Raw genomic sequence first — 23,035 nt, forward strand, 5'->3', positions numbered from 1 at the left:
CAGCACTTTACTGCTTTCTGATAGTGTTTATTTGGTCTACAAGCGTCTTAGAATAAAACACTCCAACTGTGCCACCCAATTTTTGGTTTACTACGTTCATTTTAGCTGCCACCACAACAAAATATAAAGGTTTTGCCTTTAGCTTCATAAAGTAGGCTTTATGTCACAGTTCAACAGAAATTCAAGGAGAGCTAATACAGCAAAATTCTACTGTTTATATATAAACTTTGAAGAAACCAAAAGGAAACTCCAAATCCACATTATTTATTTTGCGTGATTTTATTCAAAAGAAACATAACGAGCTGTGTCATGTGAACTAATGAAAAGCAGAACTGCCCGAAGAGCCAGGACAAGTCTCATCACCTCTTTTTTTCCCCAGAGCCAGATGTCTCACTGACATGTAAATGAAATGTCAGTATTGCTACTAGCTTGATTTTTGAAAGGCGATTTACAGGCTTCTATATGCTCTGTCATGCTACCATGTCAGTTTCCAACCTGTCTGACTATTCTTCCTTTCCACAGCATTCTCACAGCAAAAATCTGTGAGATTTTTCTTAATCAGTCCCTTTATAATAGAGCTGAGAAACAGAGCAGATTCAGGCGAGAAGAAACATACCTTGGAATTTACTTTAAGAGCTCCAACTACCGTTTTGAAAAACAGACTGAGTTTTTCCTTTAAAACACAGTATGTCATGTGAGAGTAAAATGCAGAAAGATGCATCACACCATGTATTGGTCCCGACTCTACAAGCTGCATATTTACCCCAATAGTGAATGGACGGGATTCAGTGCCTTCCATGGGTAAGGCAAGAGAAACTCCGCAACTGATTCCTGCCAGCTATGCTTCTCCATCAAAAACATCATCCTGACAAGTGTTTTAACCTATACAGATATTAGAGGATTCAAGGATGAATACTAAGTGCATTTACTCTTGTACAAAGACACAGACGAGGTTAAGAAAAACATGCTCCTTTAGTCTGTGCTCAGACCTGTGTTACTTCACATACAGACCAGAGCACCACACCTGAGTTTTTAACATCATAGGAATACATCAGGCAAATCACTTTTGTGCCTCACCTTCCCCCAGCATGATTATATTTAAATCTTCTGGCATCAAGTGACGGAAAAGACTATTTTACCTATTTACTAAACCTGTGGTCTACAAAAAGCTGTGGAGTTTCCAACAGCTGAAGCACCCATACATACGTGTACATTGCCTCAGAATACCCAAGACAGAAGAAGCTTACGTTCAGATTTTAGCTTAATTTTATTTGATGATGACGCACAGCTACTCCACGTGAGACCTTCCAAGGAAAAGTCAGACGTGAAATAAAGCCCCTCACGAAAGCTCTGCAGCAATGCCTTCTGCCTCCCAAGGCAGCCCTCACGCCGCAGCCTCCGCCGGTAGTGCGTGCCGTCAGGAGCAGATCCGGCACTCTTTTTCCTAAGGCAGCCGAGGAGCTAGCAGATCATAAAGACGCTACCGCCAGCTCCCGGACTCCCCCGAGCGAGGCGAAGTGCACCGTTAGCGGCCGGCTGCCAGACGGCCCGCGTAGAGCCCCGAACCGGGCGGGAGCGCGGCTGTGGCCGCGGCGCTGCTGTTGCGCATGCGCGGCAGCACGGAGGCGACCGCCCTGAGTACAACGCGCATGCGCGGAGTCGCGCAACGTGTGGAGGGGGGCGCCGTCGCGCATGCCCGGCACCGGGACGCAGGCTTGTGACGCGCCGTCTGCGCGCCGTCGGTCCCTGGTCCCATATGGAGGATGAGGACTGCCCCGAGCTGGTGCCGATAGGCGTCGTGCGGGACAGCGAGCCTGACTCCGGCAGGAAGATCCCCGTGACCATCATCACGGGCTACCTAGGTGAGGGGCGGGCGGCTTCCGGTGCGGGGACTTTGCTGTTTGCTCGGTAGCACGTGTGGTGGCTGCGTCTTGTGAGTAGCGATGGCGAAACGGAGAATCCGGTTCTGTTAACAGAAGTGAATTGTCTGGGAAAGACTGCCTGGTGAGGGGCTCTGCGTCAGCTGAAGTTAGTGAACGGGGCGGTCTGTTGCGGGTGGGCTTTTTTGGTCGGTGTTTTATTTTTGTTTTCCAAGGTGAGGTTTAGCCTGCCAATAGTTCTGTGAACTCTTCTTAAAAAATATATGTACGAATTTGTACGTGTGTATATATACATTATAGTGTTGGTTCTCATTCTTTTGCATTCCATCTGATTCCTCTAAAGTATGTGTGTCCCCAGTAGTATTTACTTTTAATCTGAAAGTTCAGCCGTTTTTTAACGGTTTAATGTTCCAGGTGCTGGGAAAACAACTCTTCTGAATTACATTCTGACTGAGCAACATAGTAAGAGAATTGCAGTGATACTGAATGAGTTTGGAGAAGGTATGTAAACCTGTACGAACATTTTTGTTATTTATCTTGAGCTGCAAAATATGCGTAAAGCTTCTGGAAATCACAAATATTGATGTTTTAAATTTGTTGCTGGAATTAGTGTCATACCTCAGCCTTGAGAAAGGCAGGAAGACTTTTGGCTGAACTTCATGGTATTAATGTGTTGCACAGTTCTGTACGTAAATTCAAGTCAAGCAAATGAGGCTGTTACGCTGCTAGAAGTACGGTATGGCTGCTTGGCCTGCTCATTCTGAAGCAGATGAAAATTAAAACGAAATGTCGGTGGATAATGTTTTCTTTGCATTCTACCCAGCTACTTAAAGAACACAAATTATCTTAGATCAAGAAAATGAGGAGGTGCTTGCATGGTCTCTATGATTGACTTTTTTGCTTCCTGGCTTGTGGGACTTTTGGCTGCCAGAGCTGTCATTTTCTATCTGCACCACAGGGTTTGCACTGTGATGATGATGTGTGTTGTTTGTTTATGGTTTTGTGTTTTTTTTCATATGCACATCACTTCTGGTCACGGAGCCTTAAGCTACAGAAGCAGGCATATATGTGATATAGGGATAGAAGCTGACCTCTTTATTCTAACTTGTTCCATCCTGCTTGTCAGTTGTTTTTTTTACCTCTGTAGAACCACAATATAATCCCAGAACAAAACATATGCCAACATGAATCTTTCATGTTTTCTTTGCAGGTATTCTTTCACAAATTGGTAGACTGAAGTTATATTTGTTCTTTTTCCAGGGAGTGCACTGGAGAAATCCTTGGCAATCAGTCAGGGAGGAGAACTCTATGAAGAATGGCTGGAGCTAAGAAATGGCTGTTTGTGCTGTTCAGTAAAGTAAGGAGGGATTACTATGCAAGTTCTCAATAGTGGGTTTTGGGGGAGTTGAGGAAAGGAGAGGAGATGAAGGACAAATTCATAAAGCTAATGACAGTGTTGATAGTGACTTATATTTTAGAGGAAACAAATTTGAATTTACTAGATAGACATTATTTTCCCTCTGATGCCTTACTGGATTTGGAGTTAGCATCTTTCAGAAAACTATGCAGTTGGGTATTACAGTTGGGTATTACAGGGTAAGGAGCTCTGCCTTCTGTTCCTATTACATGCTTTTATACTGAGTGCTAAATATTCAAGAAAGCTGGAATTAGGACTCAAGTGAGATACTTAAGTTGTGTTTCTTACTCTGTTGCCTAATATTTGGGTATTTTGTAGCTCAGAAGGGACAGAGGGAGAGCCTCTGTAAGGAGACAGCATTTGTAATTGTAAACAGGTGGTTATGTTAAAACATAGCATTTTATTCATGTTTGTTGTTTTTTTGTTGTTGTTTATTTGAATGTTGGACTGTTTGTGTTAAATTTGTTGGTGATCTGTTGGCACTGAAAATTTGAAAGAACTAGTCGTATACCTTACAAATTGGACAGTAAGGGGAAAACAGAAGGTCTCATTGCACTGTGTTGTGTACTGATAGATAAAGAATGCAGCTGTTACTGCTTTTTTTTTATATGCATAAGTTTCATATGTAAAATGGCATATGTTTTTACTTAAGCAGCTGAGATTTAAGGATTTAAGTAAATAGCACATCTTGCTCCCTCCCAAACCAAAAAGTTACACGTTAGCGCAACTCTGCTTTACTGTGATTTCAGTGTTTGAAAATTAATATTAATTTAAATTGCCATTGTTATAGCCTTGGGGAGTGCACAAATGTTTTTCAGACCAAAATAAAACTGAAGGCTTTTGTTTGCCTAATACTAGAACAGCAGCTTGGTGACTAAATTTTAAGTGTAGTTTGTGTAGGTCCTGACTCAGACCTTTTGCTTTGATGATACTGTCATTGGGTTCTGCATCAGCACATGGATAAGTTTATATAAAACGTGTAAGCATGTTTTACTTGTTTTTTCTACTCTCAGGTTTAATTGTTTCTTTTTGCAGGGACAATGGTGTGAAGGCTATTGAGAACCTCATGCAAAAGAGAGGAAAATTTGACTATATATTGTTAGAAACAACTGGTTTGGCAGATCCAGGTAGTTTACATTGTGTATGTTTTTTCATAACCATTATAATTCACCTGTTTTTATGAAGTGTTTATTTGCACAGCAGTCACTTCACCATTCAAAAATGTGTTATGAAGTGGTAAGTTTTCAACCATGCATGTAGGTTGCTGTATAGAGCAAAACTGGTCAAGGGAATGGGTGCACAGGCAAAATTATGGTTGTTGTAGTTAAACTTCTAGCTTCTAGATTGACTCTAATGCTTGACAGAAATCTGGTTAAAATAAATCTGTGTTGAAGAAGTGTCTTAAGTCTTGGAGAAGAAGACACTAAAACTAGCAGCTTTCAGTAAGTTTTATTTCTGTTCCACATTGCTCTTTCCAAGGTGTATGTTATCTGTCATAGCCTTTGTGAGGTCTAAAAATGTGCTGCCAAACGGACTAATGCATTTTTTTGGTAGGTACAGAACAATAAATCCTTATGTGCTGTTCAGTGATTTTTGTTATTAAAAAGTAATAGTAACCTGAACAGTTTTCTCTGAACCAGATCAATTATAAAAGCATGTTATTGTCAGAAAGTGAAGGAACAGGCTGCTCAGGGAAGTTGTGGAGTCTCCTTCTCTGGAGATGTTCAAGACCTGCCTGGATGCCTACCTGTGCGACCTGGTGTAGGGAACCTGCTTTGGCAGGGGGGTTGGACTCGATGATCTCTGGAGGTCCCTTCCAACCCCTACAATTCTGTGATTCTGTGAAATTCTTACTGACATTTAAGCTGTTTCTCATTTGGTAGACTAACACTTTCCAGCTCAAAGCTCAATAGTTGTCACAGTAATTTTATTTAAAAGAAAGGACATTGATATAGCCTCTGTTAAGAACAAATCCTACGTACAAAGGATGCTGGAGGGTCTATTCCAACTTCTAAAAGCAAATAAGCTAAATGATAAGGCCAGGTTTCTCAGGATATTCAGTCAGGTATCCCCATCCTCTGACAACTGGGAAGACTGTGTTTCTGGTCAGCTGGTTGTGGGCTTGTCTTTTCATACTGAAAAAGCATTTTTGTGATACGTGTGATCTGAACCTCTTGTTTAAGCTTAATGCTGTTATCTCTAATCTTTCTGCCGTGTAACACTATGGAAAAACTTCTCTCAGTCTCCTGAGTGACTTATCTTTGATTTTCAAGGTGGCTGCCGTTAGCTCCCATGGAAAGTTTGCTGTGTAGACAGAGCAACTTCTGTTGCCCACCTCTTTCAGGGCCTGTGATCCCTACTGTCTTAGTGATTCTATGCTGAACTTGCATCAGTTTAGTTACATCTTTCTTGCATAGGCTATGCTACTGCTGGAAGAACTATCCACATGTAATCTTAAAAGTGCTGGGTAGAGAATAGCTTCCCTCAGCCACGCTCCTGTTCTCAACCCCATTTTTCTTTCAGTGTTTTGTATGGAGGAGTCCTGCAATGAATGCAGTAATGACACTGTAGATATTACTGGGTGAAGTTAATTCAGAAGACTTACATGCATCTGGAATTGTGAGATTTTTAAAGCTTTTCTAGTCTCATCTTACATATTACATAACTGTAATGCTTTGGCAGCTGCTGGATAAAATATATGGTCAGGCACTTGACATTGATAATGCTCTCTGAATTTGTAAGAGAGGAGTTTTAAATACAGAACTACTAGTATCAGTTTTGCAGCTAAACTTATTGTACTTCCTAGGAGCTGTGGCCTCCATGTTCTGGGTTGATTCTGAGCTGGGAAGCGACATATATCTTGATGGTAAGCAGTGCAAGTTTGTTTTGCAACATGTTGGTACTGCATATCTGTGTGTAGTGCAGTGTAATGTATTGCAATTTAATGCAAGCTTTCAGAAATTGTTTGAAAGACATAATCTTGGTTTTCATATCCTCAAATTTCTTGCCAAAGATCTAGTTACTTGTTTTGATGCTTCAGTTCACTAAAACAAGCAAAAATTGTGTATGTTTTGCTGACAGATTAGTTAAGGAGATATCTTGACTATGGGTTAAGGAGAAGAAACCTTATTAGTCCTCATTAGTTGGGTATTACCAAATGTTAATTAGGTTTTATTATTTTTATTCATTGTGTCGTTGATCATTTTTAGTTTTTCTGATCTCTTATCAATATTCAAACTCCCCTGCCTTCTGTTTTCTTCTTTGTCTTTTCTACTTGTTTGTTCTAGCACTTCATCTGTTCCATTTAAATTTTAATTTTACTGTAATTTTCATTAGTTAAAGAGCATGTTGTGTGTTGATTTCTTTCCTCCTTTTTTTTTTTTCAGTGGGAAAAAATCATAATGTTTTTTTGCTTAAAAATACCCTACTGTGTTTTTGGTTAGGCTGTGAAATGCCCTTTTAGCTAGAGAAGCATTCAGTTACGTTACAAACAGCTTCATCGGTTTCTGCTAGACAGTTGTAGAATCCTGGTCACCTAAAATCAGAATGACTGTGTAGCTCAATCAGTCCCCTTAGTTTGCTTTGATTGCTTGTGGGAATGTATCTCTGCCCACTTATTTTTGCGTGGAAGGAGGCAGAGAGGCATCTGCGTGGTAAGAATTTTTTTAGTGTGGTTTGATGGACTTCTTTTAGCTACAGGTATGAGTTAATAAGGCAAACTAATCAGGTGACAAGTGTTACGTTGAGATACACTGGAAATTTTGAAAATATTATGAACAATTTCAAATGTGATGGTATTGTCATTTTACTAGTCATATGAGAAGCTAAAAAGATGTTGAAGTGTGCTTGAAGCAGCTAACTCTATTTTAATGTTCTCCTTTAGGCATTGTATCTGTTGTTGATGCGAAGCATGGATTGCAGGTAAGGTACTGAGTTTCTTACATGTTGTAGATGAACAGGTACCCATAACAGCTGTTGCAGTGATGTTCATTTTGGTTATTCTTTTTTTACAATTGTTTTAATTCTTAAAACAAACAAAGATACATTTCAGTTACTGTGGCTCACTAGTGCTGCATTTTGAATGGGAAAAAGAAGAACAGACCTCTGACACCAGGGTGATAACAAGTGACTTAAGGCTGCAGATTGGGAAATGATGCTAGTGTAAGGGCAGCTATGGGGAGGACAGGTTAGAGATTTGGACTATTAGATACCATATCAGATGAACGGATTATTGAGTTACCTGGAAGTAGATTAAAATAGCAGGTAATAGAGTAATCTATGTGAAGTGTACTGAGAGAACAGACCTACAGAATAGTGAGGATAGGTAAGTGCAGAAATTGTGATTAAATCCAAGTAATTTAACTTTTTCATTTATAATTGGCTGTGAAAACAATTCTTCACAATGTTGTAAGCAGTAGTTACTTTGATTAGGTATTGCTTTTGTGGAATTCAGAATAAGAGTGATCATAACCCCTTTCTTGTGATGTTACCCCCTGTGGTTAACATCACAAGAAACTGCAATGTCTTAAGCCTCGGTTTTCAGTTTACTGCCCTCATGGTAATTTAGGTGTTTTATTACTTTCAAAAGTACTGTTCTGTTCAACTTTCTCCTTATGCAATGCTTACTTACTGGCTTGAATCAAATAGAAATGTCATGTAGGGCAGTACTTAACTGTTTAGAAAAAATCAAACTTTTCATGTTTAAACTTGCAAATAATATGCCTGAAAACACACACACACATGTTTTGAAACATTGAACTTTTCATTATTATCTTCACAAGCTCAATGAAAACTGTTAGGTTGTTTAATTGGTCAATATGCAAAACTGACTTAAAGTATTAGAAACTTCAGACTTTCTGAATTATATGCTAGGCAGATAACATTTGTGGTATGTGAAGGACTTGTTAATATGCAATTCTTCTTGTTACTAAGTTTGATCTAAAAAGCTGCTTGTGATTCAGGTAGTTCTGTAAACAATACAAGTTTATAAAATACTCTTTATTTTTTAAGTAAAGAACAAATGGTCTACTTTGACACGTGTACTGCTGACTTTGTCCTTTCAGGGGCAAGAAGTCTGACCACACTTAATTTGATAGAAGCTCAGAAACAAAAAGTCAGAGGAAAAGCTGCTTTTCCAGCCATCCTTTTGTTACCTTTTCTTTAGACTGTGCACAATCAGGAAATAGTCTTGATTTGTTTTTTAATGTTTTTTTTTTTTTTTAAAGGCAACATTGATGGTACATGGTATAGTTTTGTTCTAGAATTCTGACAGTTCCACTTAAACAATTTTATTTAATTGATGCATTTCCCATGAAAATTAACACTATTTTCATTTTGTATTCCTGTGTCTTAATAAATCCAATTTGAAAGTAATACTCCTCGTACATTTAAGCTGATGAAGTAATGCACAGGACTGTGTGATCTTCCCATACGAGGTGCACTGCTGATTTTAGAATGTCAGTTCAAAGTTTTACATTTTCCAGATGTCCTTGATGCTTTTGCCTAAAGGGTTGCTGCCTCAGTGTCAGGACTGAAAATGCCTTGTAGCAGTGCCTCTGCTCTTCCAGTAGTGATGTCTGTTGTTCTGAATTCCTGATAGAATAGAGCTTTAACTTACTATCGTTAGTGCTGCTGACTGAGAATTGGGTGTTTTTTTCTCTCTTTCACTAATTCTCTGGGGGATGTTAGCTTGGGTACACAAATGTAGGACAAGGCTGCAGGTGGTAAGATACTGAACTCCTGCAGCATAATGATGTGATGCTCTTTTTGTCATTGCTGTCACTTCTGTCCAGTTTCTGCTTGAATAAACAGCAAACACTGAGGAGAGGCAGACTCACTAATGAGTAGCAGTTTGTTCATATAAACTCAGAACAAGATTACGGGTTTTTTACTATAGCTATGTGGTTTTGTAAATCTTTCAGAGAGAAGAGATATTCTTACATAATTATGAAATCTTGTACTGCAAGCCTAATACATCTTTAACAATAGACATAAGTAAATAGAAAAAAATATATTTTTATTCAGATACCTTTTTCCATGGTTACTGCATATCATGGTGACTTTAGTTTTGAGATTCATGATGAATTGAATATTATAACTCAGCTTTCCAACTCTTCAGCATTCTATGCAAATAATGTACTGAAAGAAAATAGTTTCCATTAAAGAAATGTTAAGCTTCTGTAAAGGTGAAGGTATGAACTTTTTCATCCTAATGGAAAAAAAACCCACAAAGATAAGATACAATCTTCCTGTAATACTTCCTTGAAAGTCATACCTTGTGTAAAATGACTTTGGCATACTTTAACTTCAAATTAATTTGAACATTAATTAAACACGCTTAATCCCCTTGTTTTAATTCTTATCTAGCACTTGACAGAGGAGAAGCCAGAAGGTCTTGTCAATGAAGCGTCACGGTATGGATATAAAAACTTCTTTTTTTTTTTTAATTTTGATTTTTTAATTGTAGTCAGTGACTGCACTGTGTGGAAGATTATTCAGAATTGATTCTTTTTCTTTTCTAAGATTTTCCCCTCCCTTGCTTTTAAACAAAGATAGAAATCAAAAATTATTCAGTACTTCATTTGATCTTTCTGCTAAGAGAGGAATTTTCTAGTAAGTAGGTTTATCTGAAAATAATCTTTATTTTCCTCCTCTTTATTTCCAGGGAAACTGCAGCAGATAGAGTACAAATAATGCTGTTTGATAGAACTGCAGCTCAACTTTCACCTACAAAATCAATTTTCAGTATAGTTGCCCCACCATTAGCTATACATTTTTGCTAGCAATGAAAAACACCCTGCATGCTGCGCTTGTAAATGTTTGCATGGCTATGTAAACATTTCCGGGCAGTGGCTGTTGCCACTGTTGTCTTCTTAAACACACAAGACACTGCCTCACCGTGCTCACATCCACTGTTTGGCCTTTGTAAGTGTCCAAGTGTCGATGGATGTCACTGGGTGCCATTTTTTTCTACAAGGGGAAATTCAGTTCTACACCCACCCTTCATATGCACTTCCAAGTTAAACATTAGGCTGCCACTCTGCTGCCATCTGTTGGACAGCAACAAAATTCAATGTAATGGTGGTGGGAAGGTTCAATCTCTGCTGTCACAGAAGGCATTACTTCTAAAGCAACTCTCATACATTTTTAAGATAAATAGAATTTTACATTAAAATAAATATTGGGGGAGGGAGGTGGGAAACACCTGGTAGGGGCAAGGAAGGTTTCCAAGCTAGGCTCTGTCAGATTATATAAGTCGTACTGGAGATAGAGAAATATGTGTGTGCATATATATATTTAATGTGGAGCCACAGTGATTAAAGGTGTAATTGTGATGAAGTCCTTGTGAGGAATGCATGCAAGAGAATTTGAGGTTCCTGGAGTTAATAAATTGTAAGAGAATTTGGAGTAGATTTTAAGTGGAGTGGGAGGGAATGGAAAAGGAGAAGCAAGCAAGCAACCAAAACAAGCAGCAAGGAATAATCTCAAGTAGTACTGTAGTCATTCCATGATGTTTTAGTTTGGTTAATGATTTGGTTAATGTTTGTCTTTCTGTTTTGCTAGTACATGTATTGTTAGTAATTTTACAGTGCTATGAGAGACATACTCTTTCTGCCTTGAAAAAAACTATTTGTTCAAGCAGTCCTTCTTTCTTTTTCCAAATGTATAGGCAGGTTGCTCTAGCTGATCTTATAATCATCAATAAAACAGATTTGGTTTCGGGGGAAGAATTGAATAAAGTCAGAACCTCTGTCAGGTATGAAACTTCTGGTATAACTGTAACGTTGTACACGCTCAAGTGTTATTAGAAATCAGATTTCATGATTACTCCAACACATTGTGTAGTCAGCAGTGGAAGAGTCTGTCCCTTTCTGGAGGCATTTCCATTGCATTTATGTGCTCCCACAGTCTTAACAGCTTGCCTAAGTAAGATTTTAGGTTACCTGCTAAGAAGTGTGGAATCACAGAATACTCTTAAGTTGGAAGGAACCTTCAAGGACCATGGAGTCCAATCCCTGGCTCTACTCAGGATCATCTGAAATTATAACTCTGTGTCTGAGAGCATTATCCAAATGCTGCTTGAAGTCTGGCAGCTTGGGGCCATGACCACAGCCCTGGGCATCTGTTCTGTGCCTTCCTCTGGTGAAGAACCTATTGCTAACACTGAACATGACCCCCTTCTGATGTAACTCCACACCATTTCCTTGGCTAAGTTAGGCCTTAAAAAGGCCTTATGATAGACCTTTGTCTTAAGTATCCACATTCTTATACTACTGGGCAGCTGTTGCAGTTTTTCTGAATTAACCACAGGGGGAAATGTCTGCTGGTACATACATTTTTGTTAGCAAATATAAATGGGTATGGAAGATATTCTAAATAATTGTTTTGGATATAAAAGAACCAATGATCTGAATCAAACCAGTATTTAATGGCATGTCCCATCTTTCTCAGTACCCTGACAGACAAAACATAATATATTTGCAAAGAAATACTTTGCAACTTTATTTGTGCCTCAGACTCTAAGAATTCTTAACCCTGCAGTTTGTATCAGGAGGATTCTTGTGGGGAAAAACGCTGTATTCAGTAGTATTATTTTGTTGTCAGAAGTTGTGCATTTTGACCTTTGTTCAGATATAGAAAGTCACAAAAACGAACGCTTTCTGCATGCCTCTTGGACAGTTCAACTTTTAATAACAGTGTGAGAGGTGTTTTTATGTTTCTTGTGTTTCTTCACACAGTTAAATTGTTCAATCAATATACTACAGTTTCATTTGCACCTCACTTTTGCTTTTTTCTATTTTGTTTTAGGTCAATAAATGGACTCGTCAAAATTTTGGAGACACAAAGGTCAAGGTATTAGATTGGCCATTATTAGTAGTTCCAAATCCTGTTCCACAGGCGTTATTTTTACAAGGCCTGCACTATGAACTATTAGCTGTGCACCTGCATAGCTACCTGTATTATGTTTTAATGTGTGCGTGCGTTCAAAGAGGTACAGAACAATTGCTCCCATCAGAGAATTAGGTATTTTCCAGGCATCCAGTACAAAGGATTTAATCTTTGTGAAAATAGATTTTTTTTATTTTTACTTTTTCTAAACTATATTCTCTAAAATCCTCTTCTTATGCTTTCGTATTACTGCGCAACTGAAAGCTGCTTTACTCCATGGTAGATAATACTGACTGCCAACATCTGAAAGTAGGGCTAGCTTCTGGTGCCTGATAACATTGGAATAAAAGGCTAGAAAAAAAAACAATTATTTATATGTATATATAAGTGAGTAATTGAAGCTTCAGTATGCATGATCTTTACCTGCAGTAAAAATAGCATGAAAAGAAAGCTTTCTTTCTCTCCCTACTCATGCAGAGTTGATCTTTCCAATGTGCTGGACCTGCATGCTTTTGACAGTCTGTCTGGAATAAGGTATGGCAATAATTTCATTTTTATTAGAAGTAATGTTCATTGCATAAATACATGCACGAAGTAGGTCACACTTACATGCAGGCAGACTCTGTATCTGAATTTCTGTAACAAATTCTAGTTCAGATGCTCGTTTAAAATTCTCAGTAAGAAGTAATCAGAAATGAATGTTTTTCTACTTGAGATACATGCAGCAAAAGATTTTAGGGTTTGTAAAATGAAATGAGAGCCAAAGTGCCCCTGATTGTTTGGTGTTTTTTCCCCATTTCCCTTGCTGAGGCGTTAAGTTGTTCTTTATTACTAATACTAATCAATAAGATCTTGGCACTTTTTTCTGGTTCTCTTAAAACTTAGAGGATTTGTTTTTTTTCTCACTTTACATCGTGATGAATTGGAGACCTTAGTTTTCACAGGAAACTCTGAGTTCCACAGCAGCCTCAGCTTCTAGGAATGTTCAGCGTGCTCCTGGATCCATCAAGTCCTCGACTTCTTTTGTGACTAAGAGGCCCAGCTTTAAATTAGCAAACGCTGCGCAGTGTGCTGTGGGAATTAGCTGTGGGAATGAGTTAAGTATAGTATTGATGTTACACTGCAGTTTTCACTCTCACAAGCAATGGCTTTGTACTTTTTTTTAATTCCTAATATAATTTTGGAAAATGATGTTCAGCAAATGGACACACTGTAGTTATTTTTCCTGCTGGCAACAGCGTTGGGATTTATCTTTTGTTTCTACAGAGGAGTATCAATACTTGCACTGTAAGTATTTTAATCAATACTTGCAGTGTAAGTATTTTAAATATCAAAGATACTGCCATTCATTACAATAATCTAACTGTATTTAAGATCAACAGCGAAAATAACCAAGGAATATTCATCTGTGTTTCAGATTAGTGCATGGCTTGAGTAATAATCTGGTCCTTCAGTTTATTTTTAGAATTGATTCTGTATTACTGACAGTAGTAAAAATCCCACAGATATCAGAAGTTATTTTTTAGTTTTATAAAGATGTAAAATAGTATAAGACGTGCTGATGTAGTAGGGAGCACAATCTAAGTTGTTATTTTGATCTTTTTTGTGAACTTTATTTTCTAAAGAACGGAAATAGAAATTAGTGAGGAGCAAAGCAATGAATTCAGTACTTTTGAGACAGCTGAACATGCCCAATGGCGTGAGCTATTTGACCCTTTTTAAGCTCCTTCTTACCAGTTAAAGTTTTCGTGTTCCTGTCTCTGCTTTCACATGTTCAAAATCATTGTCCTCTTGCTGTGGCTGACATCCCAGTGCCAATACTGTGGTTCTTTCTTCATGTAAAGTAGCATCTGACTTTCTGAGGCTGTATTTTCTTCCTCCGTTTGGACTTCAGCACACATGTACATTTTTCACACTGGTTTCATAATATTGGATCAAGATCTATGAGTCAATTTGAAAATTAGACTGAATGTATTTCTGTAAGTGAATACTGTCTAGCATTCTGAGTACTCTGATCAGAATGTGTTCGTACATCTTAACAAGGCTTTAATACAGTTTTGTTTCACAGCAGTATTTTTAATTCATTCATTTTTCTCTATGAAAGTCCCTGGTGACATAACTCTGTGATTGTTAAAAGTCTTGTTGTGAAAATGAATCTCTAACTCTTTCTTTTCAGTTAGTCTGACAGTTGAGTTAGTCTGTTATTAGCAATGCTTTGTTGTCTCTTAAGCCCAAGAACAGCTTTAATCCTACCAGAAATGATCATCTGATAGGTCACTCCTTGCTCTATCACACATATAAGTTAGAATTTTTTTCTAATCTAGAAAGAAAATCTGTGATTGTTTTGTTCCTTATTATAGTCAAATTAGATTACAGTAGTAATTATAGTGGAATTCCAGCAGCTAAGCAATGGCAAACTTTCTAACACGGATCATTTGAAAGATCAAGCAAATATAATTAAATGTAACTATTCTGAGATTAAAGCTGAATTAACAGATGAAATTTATTTTGATGATGATACTTTAGTTTTGGCCTGCAGTACTGAAGAGTTTGTGTAAGTCTTGTTTGAAATAATGACACTGCATCTATCCAATGCAAATCCAACATTTACTTATTTTCAGCTTGCAGAAAAAAATTGAGAATATGAAGACAACACATTCACATCTAGATAAGGTAATTACAAAAAGCACTGCTTCTGTCTTGTAAGAAGGTAGTTCAAGGTAATTGCAACCATGGCATTTTACTTTTTCAGCAGGTTTCAGTTTGGGAATGACATGTTTGAGAACTCTGGAATATTACACTGAATGCCCACAGCAATGTACTTTGATGTAGATGTGTATACTAAGTTCTGCTTTCAAATGTGGCTTAGGAGTTCCACTGTTGGAGACAGTTACATTGTTCGTGTACATGGAGAACACTACTAGAACCAACAAATAATACTGTTCAGTATTTGCAGAATTGAGTCCTGTACTTAGAGCTGATATTTATCCTGTGGGTCCAAATAGTGTCAATGTTTGTAGATACCAGGGAGTTGTTGTTCATGACTTCACATTAACTAAGACGTTAGGCAGGCACAGATTCTCGTTCTGTGAGTGCTTCCCATTGTTTTTACACAGAAAATCAACAGATCAACTCGTAACAGTGAATTAGATTTTCCTCTAAACTTGGTTTCAACCCTAGCTTATGTGCTAGAAAATCAGAAACACTTCTGTTGATACTGCTATTAGTATGTCAAACTCTAAAATGCTTGTTTTTTCAGATATGTAACCCAGTGTGTATTTATGTCAGGGTAGAATCTTCTGTCTCCCTCTGTGCAATAAAACGTTCCTTGCACATGGCAGTTGTAAAACACATTTTTGCCTTCATGGTTTTGTTTCATATTGTATAACCAAGATGTTATAATCACAATATAATTGTGTATAATCAATAGATATCAAGATGTTATAATTGCAATATAATCAAGAGAGTAAGGCAAAGCAGACAGCGATCACAAAAGAGAATAAGTGGAAGAGCTTACCCTTGGGTTGAGCTCACCAGAAGATACCAAAAGAGGGGATCCCAGAAGAGATCCTTCCCCTCTGGTAGCCAGCTCTTAAATAGGTCCAGGAGCTTCCGGCAGCACAGGTGAATTGCCTTCAGCTGTGCTCCTCTGGCTGACTCAAGGCTCACCTCAGGTGATTAATCAGAGGTTCAGGCCGTGACTCAGCAGTTCCCATACACATATAAAGAGCATATACAGTATTTTGTCTGTTTTGCCTTTCTAATTTTTAATACTGATTTAAGGGGGAAGGTCCTGGTCTGTCACTCCTACAGAGTATAAGCAGTTCTGTGCTAAATCAGAATCATAGAATGGCCTGGGTTGAAAAGGACCACCATGATCGCCTGGTTTCAACCCCATGCTGTTTTTAAGCCTCTATCTTGTCTGTGATGCACAGATTTTACTAGTAAGGTCCTTCCCCTCCCTCTTTTTTTTTTTTTTACTGAGCTGAAATGTCTCCTGAACTTTTAGTTCCCTAGTTTGTAGATACAGATCTTTGAAGGACTTTATGTTCATTTCTTAAGTTCCAGTTTGGAAGATGGGAACAGGAAGATATTTAATCTCCTCCTGTGTCTTCTATTATTGCATTTTGGTTATGCTTTGCCATGAGTCTGATCTCAGACCTACTTCCAACGTACTTGCCTAAGTCTGATGCTGTAGTTACTCCAGGATCAAAGGGCTATCCTGCCAGGTTATCGGGTTTTAATACTACAGAAGCAAGTATCCAGCTGACAGGGCTTTTGAGCAAGGGCTTTAGTAGTAAAGCCTTTTCAGGGACCGTTGCCATTTGCCTGTAAAGGTAAGAGATAGTCTAAGCTACTGCAGTCAAGTTGCCACTTCCAATCTTGAAGACAGGGTTTTGCTTGTGCGACCATATGGATTGAACTCAGTGTACCAATCAGTTGCAGAGTCAGAGGGGTTTAGGTTGGAAGAGGCCTTAAAGACCATGCAGTTCCAACTGCCCTGCCATGAGCAGTGTTGCAGCTCACTAGATCAGTCTTGAATGCCTCCAGGGATGGGTCATCCACAACTTCTCTGGACAGCCTGATCCAGTGCCTCACCACCCTCATAGTGAATAATTTCTTCCTGACATCTAAACCTAAATCTCCCTTATTTTAGTTTTAAACCCACCTCTGTTGTCTTATAACTACATTGCCTGAAAAAGAATCCCTTTCTAGTTTTCTTGTCCTTTTAAATACTGGAATGCTTCTATAAGGTATCTTCAGAGCCTTCTCCAGGCTGAGTAACCTTGGCGACCTCAACCTGTCTTCACAGGAGAGATGCTGTAGCTGTCTGATTGTGATTATTCTTGTGGCTCTCCTCAGGACTTGGTACAAGAAGTCTGTATCTTGTTATGTTGGAGGCCATAGAGCTGGGTCAGCCCGTTCCAGAGGTCTCTGCTTTTGCTCAGGGCAGAGTTTTCAAGTTCTCTAGAGCACTCTAGTGGGAGTGATGAGTTGGGCAGCAGCTGTAGTTGTCCTGCACTGCTTTCCTTTCTGAGTGGCTGCACTCTGAGAAGCAGTGCTACAGTTTCTGCAACACCTTTATGTGGGCTTCCTGATAGGGCTCACAAATACTAATCTTGCTTGCTGTTCCACAGTAAATCAGATGGCTTGTCACATACATTTCCCTCAGGCCAGTTCTGTGCTTCTGTGCTTTAAGGGACTGCTGGCTAGATTGCTGGTACTGTGTTTGAGAGTTTCCAATCTCTTGGTCTCCATTTGCGTATGATAAATGCTGGCATATCGCTACAGCAAGCCAGCGCACAGTAGAAGTGTTGTACAAATGGTAGCTATATTCATTTTGAAACCATTGAGCTAATTTTCTTGGATACTGCCCTAGAAGACTGCCCGAGGGTACGTGAGTTTGAAGCTGTCAATGTCCCGTGCCTTCCCAGCCATTACTGACTTTGAGAGGTCCCTACTTTTCCTGACGCTTTATACATTGTCTGTGTGGATCCACACATGTGTAGCGAGTGCACTGCTCACACCAGAACAGGTAATGATAGATTCTCTATACTGGAACCAAGATGCCTTCCCTATGCCCCAAATCATTGCAGGCATTTCAGTTCTGGATGATGACAAGTCATTGTGTTCCAACTACTGTTAATTCCAGTTAGTAAAAACTTGCTGATACTGAGTTTTGAGAAAAAGAAATACATGGATAATTGAACACCTGTCCTCTCAGAGTATGAAATTCCCTTAACTGTCCCAGTAGGTTTCTGAGTTCTTCAGAATTTCCCTTTGCAGGAACAGAGACAAGCCATAGTACCTTTCTCCTGCTCTTAATGGTTTTGTCACTGCTTTGTTCCTTACTGTACCTGATCTGTAGGTCACCCACAATCCCAGTCTAATACAGGTACTTTGTACATAGGTGCTCTGTGGATCTGTTGTGAACCACCAAAAGGTGGGTATCCCCAGTCCAGTGCAGTTCACTAATGGACAGTGTTCCCTCAGGGACTGGGGAGAAAGGAAAAAAAAAATTAAAAAAACTTACATTTTTATGTAGTAGTAGTTTAGAAAAGTGAACTTTCTTTACAGAAAAATACTGTGATTCGATTACATTTTCAGTTAAAATACAATGACTATGAAATCTATTTTTCTTTTGAACTGCAAATGTTGACTGTGAAGTTGATAGTCTTGAAAACTAAAGATTAAATATGAAAATTTATTGGTTAGCTACAATTATGATCAGAATCTTAAATTTTAGTTACACACAAAAATACCAATTTATGTTCATCTTAACAGTGTTCAGTTGTAGTATATAAGTCTGCAGTTAAGTAGAAGCTTTCCTGTGTGTTTCGAGGTCTATATTATGCTTGTATTATGAAGGAAATTCTTGCTTTTATCAAAAAAGCAACTGCAGTCAACCAGCAGTAAGCAGAATTCTTTGTTACTAGCCCTGTTCAGTTCAACACCCAGAGTTTGGGACAGTTGGTGAGTCAGATGAGGCATAAAGAGGAGAGAACGCTTCTGTCACAGTAGGCTGCAAGTTGGATGATGAAGTGTGTTTATCCACATCATGTGGATGGTCAGCAGGAGCAATACTGCTTTATGCATGAAGCATACTTATCTCTTGTTTTGAAGCTACTTAAGATGTTAGTGCTTGGTTCTGAGCAGTTGCTGGTGGTTTTCTGGAATAAAACTTAATACATCTTTATTTTCGAAATCTATTCTTACGTAGCTTATTTGTAAAGAGCTTTTCATAGAAGGAAAGCACTGATAGGTTGGAAGCATATTGATTATTTTTTGCCTGATAAAGTTGTGATGAAGAGCAGAAACAATGGCAAAGGTTAGATATGAAAATAGCATTTTAAAACTTACATAAAATATTAAGCTTATTAGCCTATAAAAATTAAAGTTGTTAGGCTTTTAAAACAAGCATCACCTACAGCAAAGAGTTTTGCTTTATAAGCAGGTGGCAATAGACTGTTTAAGGTGTTGGCTATGCCCCTGCCAAAACAGAACCAAACCAACAGTGTAAGAAAGTGGACAGCACAGAAATGGAGATTTTTTTTTTTTTTAATTTCCTGTTTGTATTTTGGAGTGGACTAATAGATTATTTTTTTTCTTTTAAATAAGGGCAAGCTATAAAGAACACTTTTTAAAATATATGAAAATACGAAAATATTTATTCAGTTAAGCAATTATAAGTGTGTCTTTCCATTTACAGGGCATAATGACAGTAACATTTGAAGTCCTGGGAAATATTAAGGAAGAAAACCTAAATCTCTTCATACAGGTAAATACTAACACAACATAGTCAGCTGCAAAATTGTTATGCCTTTCTGTAGAAAATCATCCCATGCTGTTCGGTTTGTGAAAATGTTTTTCCTCATCATAGAATCTCCTGTGGGAAAAGAGTGTGAAAGATAAGGCTGGACGTACCATGGATGTCATAAGACTGAAGGTTTGCCTGAGACTACTAGCTTCTTTGTTTTGTGCTTTCCCTCTTTTAAACCAGAAGGAACTGCAGTGTATTGTCAGTGACATACAGAGCAAAGAGCAGACAAAAGAGAGAACACCAGTTTGTCCTTGATCTGTTTAGAGACTCTTAAATGTCTGCTGGTGAACAAGACAACTCAAGATAGGTGACAGAGAAGCAAACAGTGGTACTACTTGTTGTGTAGTGAAAGGGAGACTTGCAGTCCCGAACACGAATGGGACCAGATTAATGATCAGGACGTAAATGAAAGGACGTGATGCTATTTTCACCTCCTTTGCTCTGAAAGGTCCCGTCCATTTCACATGACTCCTTATCTAGAGATGCAGTTACAGATTTCTGTCCATGATTACAGTTATTGGCGTAATAAGCAGAAGTTTAATCCAGTGTAGCAAAGCAGCACAATGCTAGTTATGGTCTACGTCAGACTGCAGTTCTAAAGATGAGATTCAAACATAAGTGTATTCATCTCCACGTGCAATTCATTGCATGGTTTTGAGATGAATGTAGGTGATGCTGGAGGATATGCTTGCATTTTCCTTAAACCAAAAAGCTAAGTAAATAAAACTCAATTGTAAAACTTGATAAGGTCTAAGAAATACAATGAAATGTGCTCTGATTAGTTTCCTGGGAATGTGTGCGTCATAGGTAGCAACGTAATTATTTCTGCTTCACTGGAAGAAAGGTTGCATTTCTTGATCTTTCAGCAGCAAAAAAAACAAAGGTTCTCATCTTCCCTCTCTTAACAAGTAAAACAACAACAAAAAAACAACAATGCTGATGCACTTTAAGCTGTCTGCTGTACTAATTAGCTGTACTGCTAATTAGAAGTATGCTTCTGTTGTACTGAGCTTTGGAATCAAACTAACTAATCAAAATTTCTGAGGCAAATAATACAGTGTGTGCTGAACAACAGTTGTTGCAGACAAATATACCAAAGTAAATTAGTCCCAGGTAATTATTGAATGGATTCCAAAGTTTGTTGCTTTCATATTCATATTTTACCAGCAACTACAGTATTTTTTGGCAGTGGCTGCAGAATTCCTACTACTGTGTCAAATACAGACTTTTTGTCATGAAATACTTTTAACTGTTTTTTTTTTTTTTTTATTTCTTTAAGGAAGTATAAGAGGTGTTTGACAGGATGTGTGCGACTAGAATATTTTAGAAAGTTTTCAAGTGATGAAAACTCTTAATGCAACTTTTGGAATGTGAGTTAATGGACTTAGTTTTGAAAGTATTCCATTGTAATTCCATTGCTAGTCATTTCACACAAATATTTGTTCTTTCTCTACTATTCAGAGATTCCGTTTCAAGATAGTGTAAATGTTAAGCATGAGAACTCAGTGGGAATAGACTCAACATTTTTGCTCATTTTATGTCATCATTGAGAGGTGATAAGGCTTTCATAGAAACATACATCATACATATAATTAAAGTGCCATGGTAGGAGATGACATTTTAATTTGCACAAATGTTCTAGGTGACTGTCCAAATGAGAAACTGAGAGCATGGCAAAGTATAATTGTTATATGTGAGAATGGATGTTACAAGAAACAATTCTGTTGCATTATTATTTTGATCAACTGCTGCATAGTTGTCAGAGGTTTTCCCTGTTCTGTCCACTTTTAAAGTTGTTTTTTTCCCCTACAAGTATTTTGTTTTTAAAGGTTTGTTTATATACTCTAACAGTTATTTTTCTGATAAGGGACTCGTATCTATTCAAGGCAAATCTCATCAAGTGATAGTCCAAGGTGTCCATGAGCTCTATGATCTGGAAGAGACTGCAGTAGCATGGAAGGAAGATGAAAAAAGAACAAATAGACTCGTTTTAATTGGTATGAGTAACTTTGCATCTTTTTTTGTGACTTTAAGGAGCTTTTTCTGTCAGCAGCAGTCCAGTGAAACCTGTCCAGTGAAAAGCAGCCAGCCTGTACTAGCCAGAGTAACAGCAATTATGATGTTCTGTGTAACCTTCAGTCCAAGCTCTATACATGAAAATCCCCCTGCACCTTCTTAAAGCAGCTGAGAACAGCTGTGCTTGCTGTCCTTTGTAGTTAAATAAAATAAAAGATATTCAGAAATTATGTAAGCATATTGAGGATTGTTTTAAAAACAAATAATTACATGGGAATTCATGGGCATGCTTTGAGTATTTGATCACATAACCAATAACGGTGAGGAATGTGAAGTCATTAAAGCGTACAAAGTCAGGTTTGTTTCACAGGTGTTGCATATTTCTTGAAATCTGTTTTTGCCTGTATAACGTAAAATTAACTTGTTACCTGCAGCTTAGTTTTGATAAAGTACTGTTTTCACTCACTGGTAGAGTAAGTATCTTCCTGGTGAGAGATCTTAGCGGCTTCTCCTTACAGCAGTGGATTTTTGTAATGTGCTCTGAAGTACAATTGACTAATCTTTTTTCTCTTTGCAGGTAGAAACTTGGATAAGGAGATCATCAAAGAAGTATTCATAGAAACTGTGACAGAGAAGCATGAAAATAGTTGACACTGGATATAAACAAGATTAAAAGTCTTGTGCTTAACTCTGCAAGCTTTTTATGACAAGAAGGACTGAATGACACACAGTGCAGTAGTCCCTTTTTCTTCTTCCAACCTACTGGACAGTTAAACTCTCAAGTCCTGCTAAGAATCCCTGCTCACCTACTGTTAAAAGAATAGCTCTTCTGGTCTAGAATCAAACACAAAAAAATTCTAGCATTTTGAGTTAGGCTTAATTTATGCTGATGAATTCATTTAGCATTGCAAAAGTACAGATAGGGAAAAGACTTGTTTCTGTTGTATGTTGAAAAAGGCCATAAATTACAGTAGGTATATGTGGTAAGGATGTTGGAAAACTATTGCTTTTTTGCTGTAATGATCTCTTAATAATAAATTAGTATTGATTTTTGCCAGTCATGTAATCACAGAAAAAAGTATTTAGTATTTCCTATTAAACTTTCTTGCTTAGCTTTCCGCTTATTCTTTGATTTTTAAACGCATCCATCCGTCCCAGGTAACAAACCTGTGGTATAAATGAAAGTAAAATGTGCAGCCAGTCTCCACACAGCAGCTGTCCTCCCAGCCCTCTCAGCTCAGTTCTACTGGTTTTTTTTTGTTTGTTTGTTTGCTTGTTTTGTTTTGTTTTTAACATCATGTCTCATGTTATGGAATGTCCCTCTGGCCAGTTTAGGTCAATGGTCCTGGTTCTGTCCCATCTCAGCTCTTTGTGCCTCTGCAGCAGCCCTTTGCTGGCAGGACAGTATGAGGCACTGTAAAACATCCTTGGCTCTGTGCAGCACTGCTCAGTAACAGCAACATACTGGTGTGTTACCAACATTGTTTTTCTCCTAAAGCCAAAACAGCATTG

The 23,035-nt window shown here is 38.1% G+C and overlaps 1 protein-coding gene across 5 annotated transcripts; it reads left to right on the top strand.

Moving 5' to 3' along the window:
- Positions 1 to 1,696: 1,696 nt before the first annotated feature.
- On the top strand, positions 1,697 to 22,635 carry LOC122182241 (COBW domain-containing protein 1-like). Of its 5 annotated transcripts, XM_042875351.1 has the most exons (15): positions 1,699 to 1,862; positions 2,295 to 2,381; positions 3,141 to 3,237; positions 4,333 to 4,424; positions 6,104 to 6,163; positions 7,181 to 7,218; positions 9,664 to 9,710; positions 10,967 to 11,053; positions 12,106 to 12,150; positions 12,664 to 12,720; positions 14,808 to 14,859; positions 19,397 to 19,465; positions 19,568 to 19,633; positions 21,375 to 21,504; positions 22,101 to 22,635. In XM_042875351.1, the coding sequence occupies exons 1-15, from the start codon at positions 1,757 to 1,759 to the stop codon at positions 22,172 to 22,174; spliced, it is 1,107 nt and encodes a 368-aa protein (XP_042731285.1). In that variant the 5' UTR covers positions 1,699 to 1,756; the 3' UTR covers positions 22,175 to 22,635. The 5 variants fall into 5 exon arrangements, with proteins under 5 accessions (XP_042731287.1, XP_042731288.1, XP_042731289.1 ...); XM_042875353.1 differs by lacking the exon at positions 22,101 to 22,635 and having other exon boundaries at positions 1,697 to 1,862; positions 21,394 to 21,494; XM_042875354.1 differs by lacking the exon at positions 22,101 to 22,635 and having other exon boundaries at positions 1,697 to 1,862; positions 21,359 to 21,467.
- Positions 22,636 to 23,035: the final 400 nt, after the last annotated feature.

Source organism: Lagopus leucura, unplaced genomic scaffold (assembly GCF_019238085.1).
Source record: "Lagopus leucura isolate 7727_CA_CO unplaced genomic scaffold, USGS_WTPT01 Super-Scaffold_100014, whole genome shotgun sequence".
In the NCBI taxonomy this organism is placed as follows: domain Eukaryota; kingdom Metazoa; phylum Chordata; class Aves; order Galliformes; family Phasianidae; genus Lagopus; species Lagopus leucura.

Coding starts and splice junctions, on each gene's coding strand:
- LOC122182241 (XM_042875351.1), top strand. CDS start 1,757: ATGGAGGATGAGGACTGCCCCGAGCTGGTGCCGATAGGCGTCGTGCGG. Junction 3,238..4,332: donor TGTTTGTGCTGTTCAGTAAA/GTAAGGAGGGAT, acceptor TTCTTTTTGCAG/GGACAATGGTGTGAAGGCTA. Junction 6,164..7,180: donor AAGCGACATATATCTTGATG/GTAAGCAGTGCA, acceptor GTTCTCCTTTAG/GCATTGTATCTGTTGTTGAT.